The sequence below is a fragment of the Dromaius novaehollandiae genome, chromosome 5 (genome assembly GCF_036370855.1).
Source record: "Dromaius novaehollandiae isolate bDroNov1 chromosome 5, bDroNov1.hap1, whole genome shotgun sequence".
Taxonomy (NCBI): domain Eukaryota; kingdom Metazoa; phylum Chordata; class Aves; order Casuariiformes; family Dromaiidae; genus Dromaius; species Dromaius novaehollandiae.
In genome coordinates this window covers 71880956-71892604 of record NC_088102.1, presented here as the reverse complement: position 1 = coordinate 71892604, position 11649 = coordinate 71880956, and the positions used below count along the sequence as shown (strand labels likewise).

General features: G+C 45.0%; 1 protein-coding gene across 3 annotated transcripts in view; it reads left to right on the top strand.

Annotated features, from left to right (window-relative positions):
- The first annotated feature begins 117 nt into the window (after positions 1 to 117).
- The window catches only part of DEAF1 (DEAF1 transcription factor), a 28388-nt gene continuing 16856 nt past the window's right edge, over positions 118 to 11649 (top strand). For all 3 annotated transcript variants that reach the window (XR_003260840.2, XM_026110708.2, XM_026110707.2), the window contains exons 1-9: positions 118 to 1100; positions 2663 to 2760; positions 3122 to 3251; positions 4133 to 4279; positions 5116 to 5255; positions 5984 to 6049; positions 7100 to 7226; positions 9006 to 9134; positions 10049 to 10177. Coding sequence is in view for 2 of the 3 variants with exons in the window: in XM_026110708.2 (XP_025966493.2) it covers positions 803 to 1100; positions 2663 to 2760; positions 3122 to 3251; positions 4133 to 4279; positions 5116 to 5255; positions 5984 to 6049; positions 7100 to 7226; positions 9006 to 9134; positions 10049 to 10177 (1264 nt within the window). In the remaining variant the exon portion in view is untranslated. The remainder of the gene's footprint in view (positions 1101 to 2662; positions 2761 to 3121; positions 3252 to 4132; positions 4280 to 5115; positions 5256 to 5983; positions 6050 to 7099; positions 7227 to 9005; positions 9135 to 10048; positions 10178 to 11649) is intronic.

Here is an 11649-nt window from a genome sequence, read left to right as displayed (position 1 = left end):
CCTCACAGCAGCCATGCTCGCGCCCCTCTTGTCCCCCCCTCCCCCGCCGCCTCCCAGTCCTCCAGCATCCCGGCAGCCTGTGCGCAGCGACCGTTCGTCTCTGCGCGCCTGGGAGGAGCTCTCTGCCCTCCCCCACCCCCCTCCCTTCGGGCGCGATCGGAGCGCTCGGCCCGGTTCGGTCGCTTTCGGGCGTACTCGGGCAGTGCCCGTTCGGGCGTCTCCGTTCGGGATTACGAAGGGGAATTCGGGCGCGATCGGAGAGCACTCGGCACAGCTCGGCTTTCCTCGCGCCCGCCTCACCCGCCTTCGGGCGGGATCGGAAAGGACTCGAGCCGATTCGGGATTCTTCGACCCTCCGGGCCGGACCGCTCGGGGACTCGGCCCTGTTCGGGCGGACTCGGGTTTCCCACCCGATCTGTCAGGTATCGCTTCGGGCCGCGCTACTACGGACTCGGCCGAGCTCGGCTCCCGTCCTGCGCTCGGATTGGCCAGCCGGGAGGAAACGCGGGCCGAGCTCGACGGGAGCCACCGATTGCCTTCGGACGAGGCCTAGCAGGACTCGGGAGACTTCGGGCACGATCGGAAGCGGTTCGGAAGCGCCCGATTCCGCCGCGGGGAACACGTTCGGAACCGTTCGGGCGAGCTCGGCACCGCTCGGCTGCCCAGCCGGGAGCGCTCGGGTGACCTCGGGGGATCGCCCCCCCCGCCCCCGGGAGCCTCCCCCCCCCCCGTCTCGAGCCGCGCTCGGGGGGAGAACGGCGGGGGCCGGCTACCCCTCGCCCCCCGGCGCCGGCCGCCTCGCATGGAGGACGCCGACTCGGCGGCGAAGCAGTTGGGCTTAGCGGAGGCGGCGGCAGTGGCGGCGGCGGCCGCAGCTGCAGCGGCGGCCGCGGAAGCATCCGAGCAGCAGCAGCAACAGCAGCAGCAGCAGCAACAAGCCGCGGCACCGGAGGCGGAGCCCGAGGAGGAGGAGGAGGAGGAAGAGGCGGCGCAGGTGGCGGCAGTGACCGTGATGGCGGCAGAAGCCGAACACATCGAGATGGGAGCCGAGTCCCTGCCGAGCGCCGACGAGGCCGCCGCCGCCGCCGCCGCCTTCGCAGGTCAGGGCGGGCGGGAGTGCGCATGCGCAGCTCCCCCCTCCCGGCGGCCTGGCGGGGCGGCCGTTGCGCCCGGGGCTGCGCCCTTGCTCGCCCTGCGTGTGGGGCCGGGCTCGGGCAGCCTCGCCTCGCCTCAGGCTTCGGCCCCCCCCCCGCGGCCGGCAGCTCCTCCGCCCTGCTTGCCACCTCCTCGCCGGGGCAGCCTGGCAGCACCCCGAGCGGGTGATGGTGGGGCCGCCGCCGGGGGAGGCGTGGAGGAGCCCCGGGAGCGAAGAGCAGCGCATGGCAGCAACACGCTGCGCCTCGTTTTATGTGTACGACAACATCAGCTGTAGGACGTGGCCCGAATCCTCTTTCTTGGGACGCCCCGGTACCGTGCAGCAACGCCAGCCCGTGCTGCCAGCCCTGGCCTCGCCACGGCGGTTGCCACCACTCAGGCTGCGGCTGCCAGGCTGTTGGGGCCACTACCCTTTTATCCCCGCTGCTGCGGGCCTTATCCTGTTACAGAGCGATCCTTGCCCTGCCTGGTCCCCAAAGCCTCTTCTAGCTCCTCCGGAGCTGGCTGTGGCGGTGAAGGGCAGGCGGCAGCCGTGGGCCCTTTCCCTACAGTGCTCCCTGCCTGCTGCTGCGGCATCCATGTGACCTGAGTAAAGGGCAAAGGGAGGTGGTGTGGCCTTATCTTCCAGCAGATCTGCGAGGTCTCCTGTTCCTTCATATTGCAGCATAGAGACAGGCATACAAATGAAATAATTTACCTCAGGTGATGCAGTGAAGAAAGAGCAGATGCAGGCTAAGGCTTTATGGTCTACTGACTCCCAGACTCTTGCAGATTACACCATCTTTACTTATAAACTACCTGAACAAGAGCCGCCTTTTTACATCTAAAATTATTTTGACCCTGTACACAGATCTCCCATTTAAAAAAGTGCCCTGACACATACCGAATTTTAAAGACAAGCTCTGATATGCAGATAAGGAAAGCAAAAACGCTCTACCCATAATATCTGGATATTTATCTCCATGTGTGCATAGGAGCTTCAGTGTTGGGTTTTTGCTTTTGCCCAAACAGTGGTACTGAAAAATCCCTAATTTTAGCTAAGCTGTCACGTATTATGCTAAACACCATATAAACATTTGCATATAATTTTGGATGGTTTTAACTGGAACGAGCGTATGGGTAGCTGCACCCTAGAAATTAATATGTGGCTACGGGAGAATCAGTGGTTCTCTCTTCTGTTATCCTGATGTTTGTCAGTCACCTCTCTTTATTCAGCATCACAATTTTTTCTAGTACAGATAGAATATTCATTTTTCCATTAGTTCAACAAACGTTGATAACTACTTTTGTGGTCTTGAGGGTGAAGCATGATCACCCCAACACAGTAAAATTTGATAATAATCAGAGTGAAAGTGTTTTCTAACAGTTTGAGGGGGTTATGAAAAATAGAATTGATATTGAATAGAAAGGAGGGAGGAAATGTAATTATGTTTTTTTGCATTTATGGCCCTTATCAGGTTCTTTGGATGAAGCAGAATATTAGGTTGATTTCTCTTTTATCTTTCAGAAGTCACCACAGTGACAGTAGCTAATGTGGGTGCCTCTGCAGACAATGTTTTCACTACATCTGTGGCAAATGCAGCTTCAATTTCAGGACATGTGCTGGTAAGTCTATCCTTTCTGTAAATGAAGATCTTGGTTTGTATTCAAGCTGTAGTAAGGTCAAAGATGTCTTTTAATTGCAGTATAAAGGTATTTAGCCACAAAACTATCAGTAGTTGCACGTACAGGTTTTTCTTTATCACTTTGACTGTTTTGCTTTACCTTTCCACCCCCATAGACCCACTCTGTAATGGCGCTAATGAAATGTGTAACCTTTGAGTTTGGCTGGCTGTAATCTCAAAAACTAACCTAATAACTGCCATGCTGATTAGTGGCTTAGGATACCTTTGAGAAGATTTTGGGGAATACTAAAATACACTGGTATTTTAATTCTATCAGTTAAAACTCTTTATTTCTTCTATAGTCTGGGAGAACGGCCCTCCAAATTGGGGACAGCTTGAATACTGAAAAAGCCACTCTCATAGTGGTTCACACAGACGGCAGCATTGTAGAAACCACAGGGTTGAAGGGGCCATCAGCACCTCTCACACCAGGTATAAGGCAATCTGTTTTTGAAGTGTCATTCTCCCGAAGGGTTAGCTTTCTCTCTGCCTTGATCATGTTGCTGGGAATAGAAAACGTCATGTGCATAACACTAGAAATTGCATTATGAGGACCATTTGTCCCCTCTTGACATGCTGCTCTTGTGTTTCTTGGAAGCAGAAGACCCTTTTTTCTTTTCCTTTCGGAAATATATTTCACTTTCTCATTTGCCCTAACCCTTGCAAATATGCTTCTTGAAAAATCTTAGCCTCCTGCGGGGCTGTCACATACCTTTCTACATGCGTCCCACCCCCAAAGGGAGATTGATCATCCTAATCTTGATAATGAAAATCTGAATCTCCTAGTTTTCTATATGGGTTCTTTTTAAAGGGTCTTTGAATGTGGTTGTTTCTCTGTTCAGGCCTTTTGCTGATATTGAAGGGTCGCTATAGCTCGAGTCCTTATTGCTAGGATTTTGTTCTGCTTGGCAGTTTTCCTTCCTCCCACAAGATGTCATGACAACCCTTTAACAGTCAGTCGCATTACAGTAGCATCCTCTGTAAAGTGTAAGATCCAGCCAGCCACTTTAAACCAGTGCAGGTTACAACCTGTGCAGTTAATGTGCTGTTTCCTAACATGCAGTTTGCTTTATTTTCAGTCACTTTTGTAGTGTTACATCACATCAAGACTTCTTGAGCCTGGCAGATCAGACTCATGGGCATCTGTTCCAAATTGAATTATTTATGGTGTACCATGTAACTTGTGTTGCTGTGGACAGGTGTCAGCTGCTTGAATTAACCGCATGACACTGTTGGCCTAGCCAAGCTGAAAGTCTGAATGTATAGTGGGTCTGCCTTTTGGTTGGTGTCACCTTTCTTTTCTTTTCTCAAAGGACCGCAGTCTCCCCCCACCCCTTTAACGTCTGCCCAAGAAAAGACTGGAACCAAGTATAACTGGGACCCGTCTGTGTACGACAATGAGCTCCCAGTGAGGTGTCGGAATATCAGTGGGATTCTGTATAAAAACAGGCTCGGCTCAGGTAAAAATGACCTTCTTGCCTGAAGAAGTGTGATGACTCCTTCTTCACTTGGTGCACTCTTCTTTTATTCAGGCTACTTTTAAGAAGTTCTTCTTCATGAAGAAAAAAGGACAGCCTAGTCCTTTTGGGTATTGTTGTTCTGTGTTTTGTCCTTTTGTTTCCTTGCTCTTTCTTTGGAGGCTTTGTGACTTTTTTTTTTTTAATTTGTAAAGATACAGGCTGCTGTGCAGTAAGTCTTCCTGATAATAGGCTGACTTTTTTGAAGCTCTTTTTGTGGACCTCTTAGTAATAGACCCATGTCTCTGTAAAGGTCTGCAGAATCACTGCTGGACTGGAAAGTAGATAGCTTGTCTCCTAATGGGGCTTGTTAGTTGTCTTAGCCCCTCTTCTCTTTGTAGCTCTGTGGGAAAGCTGAAGAAACAGCAGCAGAAATTGTCAGCATGTCTGAGCGCACAGCACAGCATTTGGTTCATGCACAGAGAGTTTTCTTCACAACCAGAAGGATTAGAAATTTAAGTGAAAATTAAGGAAGAAATTAAATTCATGGTGTTTATCCATTCATCCTTCCTGTGGATGAGTTAGTTTTTCTAGCTTGTTGACATATTAGTGAGGCCTAAAGTTGGAAAGTTGGCCTAAACATGCACAGTGATTGTAACAGCCAATAATAAATGGCATGGTTATCCTAAGACGATGACAAGTAGCAGAGTGGCTTTATTTGGTAGTTGCTTTGGATTAACTGCTGTTTTGTCCAGCAGCTTCAGTATATACTTCTTCAGGGAAGTTACAGAATAATTCTTAACTTTTATTACCAATTTCTTTTTTCTAACTTAATTCAGGAGGCCGTGGTAGGTGCATTAAGCAAGGGGATAACTGGTACAGCCCCACTGAATTTGAAGCCATGGCAGGAAGAGCCAGCAGCAAAGACTGGAAAAGGAGTATCCGCTATGCTGGGAGGCCATTGCAGTGCCTTATTCACGTAAGGTTAAGCTTGTCTCCTACTTTCTGCAGGAAGGGGCAGGTAGCATCGGGGCAGAGTCTGTCCAGCACTGCAGCTAAAGCCATGTGTGCTGCCTCTGCAGAGTAATGTGTGATGGTACAGTGGGGCAGTTTGATTTGACTGAGAGTCAGTGGTGTAAGAGGAATTTTTCTAGATGTTTTTTCAAATAGCATCTCACAAAATTTACTTGTACTTGAAAAAGGTTACAGTTTATGCAGGAGGAAGTCCAGCCTTCAGCTTTGTATGTCAGCAATTGGAAAGTGTGCTCTCTGCCCGTGATACTGTAATTCAATAACCTGATCTTCTTAATTTTGTTTGCTTGACAAACATATTCTTCACTTGCACCATTTATTGAGTATTACTTTGGCTCCTTTATTTCCTGCAACGTTCAGGCACCTCATAGAGAATATGGCATTGCAATTAGATTGACAGTTGATTTCTAGTGGGCAAAAGATTTATAAAGTCTCAAAAAATTCACATGTTCTTGCTTTCTGATTTTAAAATTGTTTGTTCTTCCTTCACTCTCCTCCCTTCCCCTCACCCCATCACTCTGCTTTCTGTTATTGTATGAAGTCCCCAGGGGGGAATAGATACGTCTCACTGGGAGCTGTCTGAATTTTTTAGTAGAATACAGTCATGCTCGCAGTGTTTTGGTGATTGCTAATCACCATTGCTCTAACGCTGAGCTTATAATCTTCCTATTTCAGGATGGGATTTTAAATCCTCACGCTGCCTCTTGTACTTGCGCTGCCTGCTGCGACGACATGACCCTGGTGAGTTGTAGGTTTATATCCATTAGCTTTAAAAACAATTAATCAGTCAAGCTGCCCAGCCATCTAGGAGCAGATCATGGGCATCCTAGAACTGCTCACAAGTACTGTGGCTGCAGCATATTTTGTCCATGTTGCATAAAGAAAGAAAATAAGGAAGAACTGCCTGCTAGTGCTATTGCATAGGCAGCCTCCAGTGTTCATAACTGCCCTTCAGTGAAACTAGGTGATTCTGATTGCTGCTTTTTTCCTTTTTTTCCCCCCTTTATTTGTATAAAATGCCATTTCTGGGATATCAGAGCTATTTGTGATTTTTTGACTCAAATTCCACAAGTATTTTGAGCTGGAAAAAAACGAGTTTATATAAGAAAGTAGTGCTTTGGATCCATATTTTCATATTAAATTTTTTTTTTTTCAGAAATGAGGTTAGAGTGAGTTCTGAAAGCAGAAATATTTAGCTTGACCTGGAGTAGTGTTTTATGGTCCTTTTCTACTGTGAACTGGATGACTTACTTGTTGTCTAGGTCTGAAACTAATTGCTTTGTGTCCTCCCTTCACTCCTGTTGTCTTTTCTTCCACCATCTTGGCCAGTAGACAATTATTTGCTCAGTTCTGCTCCTTAAAATAATAGTGGAAAGAGGCAGAACCTGTGCCTTTTTAGCTGGAGGGAACTGAGTGTTTGAACTTAAAATAACTGTTTTTATAACGATGTATTCAGACAAGTGCACAAATAATTTTAGAATATTCTGCTTGCTGAGGTGAGTGATACCCATATCAAATATCTATAAAGCTGACACTGCAGGGACTCCATCAGGTGTTAATCATTACAATATGTCTTGAAGACTCTAAAGCCTTAAACTTTTCTTTTCACAGAGTTCTTTTGGTTTGGAGCTGCAGTTTAAAGGGCTTTTTGGTCAATTGTTGCAAATCAGCTGTTCCATGGGAATAGCTGCTGCTTGACACTACTCTCAGCTGCATCTGGAAAGGCTGGAGCAGATCCATAGGCCCAAAGAAGTGCCTCTGCTAATGTCTGTTTTCTGTCTTTTTGTGTAGAGTGGCCCTGTACGACTCTTTGTACCGTACAAAAGGCGGAAAAAAGAAAATGAAATGCCTGCAACTCCAGTGAAAAAGGATTGCCCCAAAAATATAACCCTGCTCCCTGCTACAGCTGCTACTACATGTAGGTTCTTTTCTCCTGGTAAAAACTACTTCCCTTTTTTGAAGAATTGTCAGACTAGATATTTATGTATATCAGTAGATATACTGTATATGCAGTAGATATGCTGTATACCTGTAGAATCAGCCAACTGAGAAAAATTGCATGTTTTCATGGCCATTCCTTTTCATTGAGTAGTTTTATTGGCTCAGTCTCTTTAGCCAGTTTCACTTCCCATTTTTAGAAACTAGCACAGTGTTGCCACCATCTGGATTGCAAATAGGAGTGTGACTGTAGGTTTACTGATCGGTCTTCAGGAGACTAGTTTTTAAGCATCTTAACATACTTTTCCAGTGAGTATTAGGCTTCATATCTTGCTCTGAGAGAGGTCTTGGTTATCTTTCCCCCTTTACCTAATCTCTCGGCCTGACAGCGCAGAGTAAGGTTTGGAGTCCTGGCTTTTTTCTGTAGTGTCTTTTTGGTAGGTCTTTCACAAATGACAATTGGGAACTTTCCCCCCCTGTTTAAATTAGGTTGAGGAGAAGGCTGGCACCTTTCTGCTCTGCAGCAGATCCCCATTCCATCTCTTAAGCTTGGCTTTTGTCCTTTAGAAGATGGCGGGAGCTATGTAGTAAGATTTGTGCTGGCTCTTGAAACACATTGAAAAGTAGGCTCTCAGCTGCTGAAATCATATCCACAGCCTGAGACTCATTAATGAAAGAGGCAGAAAATGACACTTTCATCTGCAGATTCCTCTCTAACATTCAGGACACACGTTATTACTTAATGTTTTTGATTGTCAAGCCATCTGGGTGAGAATAGAAATTAATTTGCAAGCTAGTCTGTCTCACATGTTCCTAGTCACATTCATGTGTCCTCTTGGTCTTACCCACTAACATCATCTGGATAGTAACATTATAAAATGAATTGAGGAGAAAGCAATGAAAATCCAAAGAAGAATACAGGGAGCCAAAAATACGATTAGATTATTAGCAACAGCAGGAAGGGAAATACCCAAGGATTCTGTAGAGCTTTTTTTTTTTCTCTCTACCCTAAGTGGTGTTTAATCTGGATCAGTTCCTTAATTTCAGTTGCTTTGAGGTTGCACGTGTGCTCATGCTGGTATAGGGGAGGGAGCAGGACTGCTGCTTTTGGTAGCAATCCCATCTCTTACCAGACATGGAACTATAGCCTCAGAGTCTGAAACTCAAATTTTTTGTGAAAAGATCCCTCTAACTGAGCACTGTGCCACAGAATCAGCCCACTACCAATTCATGGTGCCAGATAATTAGTGTTGTTTAAAAATAGTTTTAAACATTTTGAAGCCATTCTGGTATGTTCATCTAAAAGGATTTTGTGACGTGTTCCTTGCACTGGCCAAGCATGTAGAAGTACAGTTAAACTAGTCCAGCTAGTCAAACTGCCATAGAATTAGTTGTATTCTGAGGTTTTGTATGTTGTTTTAAGTAGTAAGAACCACTCTTGCTAAAGTTATAATAAATTAGGATCAGCCAGAAACTGGTGGGTTTTGTAGGCCCATTGGATTTTTTTTTGGTAGGTGTTACATTATTGCTTTCAGAGAATAAGCAGAGGCCTGCAGAAGGCGAGCAGTGCCTTCAAAATCCAAATGGGGTTTTTATTCCTATTTTCAATTTTATGGGTATCCAAATTTGGATAGCGCAGGTCATTTACTGATCTGTGAATCCTGTGACCTAGGACAGTTCAGAACAGGGATATCAACAGCTAAACAACCAAGGCCTCAGAACTGAGTGTTAATTATGAAAGTACTTCTACTATTTCCAGTCACCGTGACTCCTTCTGGACAGATCACTACCTCCGGTGCTCTGACCTTTGACCGTGCATCGACAGTGGAAGCCACAGCAATTATCTCGGAAAGTCCATCCCAAGGTGATGTTTTCACTGGAGCCACTGGTACGTGTTTGGGCATGTGTTTGCTTCACACCTGTGAGAAATAGAAAAAAAAGGTTTCAACACCCACTGCTAAAGGAAGAACTGTTTGGAATGCTGCAGGAAGGATTTGTTTCTCAAGAGCTTACACAGAGGCTATATGTAACCCACTCTCCTTTCTTTGAAATGATTTCATCAGCTTGAAATCTTGCCAATTTCACAAAAGAAGTTAAAAGTTTCTCCAGATGCTGCAGCTGCCAAAGCACACCTTGCTGGTTTCTGTGGCTTTGTTTTTTCTTTCCTTTTTGGTCCTGAAATACCACTAGAAAGAGCTGAGCATTGAAACTGTGTGAAAAATGCTGCCAAATGCCCAAAGTAAATCAAACAAAACATAAATGCTCCTTTTCTGTTCTTTCAATTTAATTCATATATTACTTTTAGCGATACTTGATACAGCAGTTCCTAGCCTTCCCACAGCTGCTCATCAGTACCAGCTGAGATCACTGCTTCTTCAGGTCATGGTTCATCCAGTTTATTTCAACTTCAGCAGTCTGAAAATCACACCAGCTTTTTGTCTGGCAGATGATGCAGGGTTATGAGCTCTGCTGGAAAGGCTGATCAGCAGCTGAAGGAATTAACCTCCCCTGAGAATCATAATTTGGAGTCATCAATGTAAATATATAGGCTTTAGAAGGGGAAGCAGGCAGTCATCTTTGCAAAAGCCTTTAAAAGTGAAAGCAGATAGATGAAATCACCATGCAAGGTTGCCTTGCTTGCTAACTGTGTAAAATCACACCATTGTTTCTCGTTTGTGACCCTTGGAATTTTCACAGATTTTAAGAACTCATATAAACATAAAAAACGTTGATGAAAGAAGCCTAACAAATGTCTGAAAGCTGTGGCGTATGATGGTTTATAATGCCATTGTTCTTCTGCAGTTCAGGATACCAATGTCCAGCAGCCTTGCCGGGTCAGTCACCCAGAACCTCACTATCCAAGTTACCAGGACAACTGTCAGATTTCACCTTTTCCTGAAGCTGCCCTGCCAACATCTCATCCAAAAATTGGTATGTTTTCTACCTGTAATGTTAAGATCCAGTTAGCAGTGCTTGAGTTTACCTTGTATTCGTTTCTTCTTTCTGAGCAGAGGTAAACATTGAGACAGGAAAATAAATTTTATTTTGTTTTGCTTAATAGTTGTGCAGGTTTTAAGATTTGGACAAACAGATTTTCTGCTCCTTGTGAAAGGTTTTTCACTCTGATCTTGAGAACTTTGATTTTTTTTTTTTTTTTTTTACCAGAGGAGGCTGTCGTGATTCTGTTTTGTAAATCTTCTTTGCAGCCCCTGCCTTTCATAAGGCTTCAAGGCTTTTGTCATCACTTGGGCACTGTGGCTAAATATTTAGTGTTTGATCTGAGGAGAGCATCCTCTTGCTTAGAGATAAAATTAGATCACAGAAGCTTTTCTAAAACCTCTCACATCTCTTTATGAATCCATTGATACCCTAATGTTGGAGGCAATTTCAGGCAGGTGTGGTGTGCCAGTTTCATCCCCCAGTCAGTTTTTCTTCCCTTAAGACTGACATTTGTGCTGGAATGATAGTTGTTTTTTAACAAGTGCCAATGTGAGCCTGTCCTGCTGGGGTCAAACAGACTCTGGAGTAAAAAGGAAAAGATACGAAAGACTACAAATGCAAATCAGCTATTTAATGTTTGATAGAGCAGGTTACATTGATTATCAAATATATCTTCAAATGAAATTGCATTACATGAACTTAATGCTCTTTCATTTGTAGAGTTGATTTACAAATTAAGTGAACTACAACAGCAATTTGTTGTTGCATGTACTGATAGAAATTGAAAGTGTTGAAGAACCCGGAATTGCAAACCTAGGAGTGTTCTTGCTTTCTAAGTTTCAGTTGAGCCTGGGCCAGAGCTACAGTAGGGAATAGTCTGACACTGGCTGGTTGATGCATTAAGTGATTTATAGGCCTTCTACTTCTCTAATTTCTATGATTCTCTGAAGTTACTCGAGTACTTACTCACTGATGTCACTGACACTGAGGAGCTGTAAGACAGGCAGGTTTTGATCCCTATTACTGTTTTCTCAGACATCAAGAAGAGGTCATGTAAACATAGTGTTCTTTTGGTCAGTTCAGAAGGCTTTCATTTTTAAAGCCCTCCTTCTGAACCCTTCCATTCTGGCCTTTTATTTACTTAATCATTTGTGCTTTCATAAGGCAAAGTGAGGTTGAAGCTGTGAATTGAAGATTAGACAGCTGCCACACATTGCATCATCTTAATATTTGCCTTGGTTGTTTTGACAAAGACTGAGCTTTAGCACAGTGTGATGTTATATATCTAGGTGTGAAGTATGACTTGGAAGCCTCTGTTCTGTGGCTTTGGAGTATAGACTGTGATGCTGGATGTCAAAGTGCTTTCAATGGAGTGCCAGAACTGATACTTTTTAGGGCTCTGGGATTTTTTATCAAATATAAGGATTACTTAGCTAGTTGGTTGTATGCCTTGTCCTACTTTT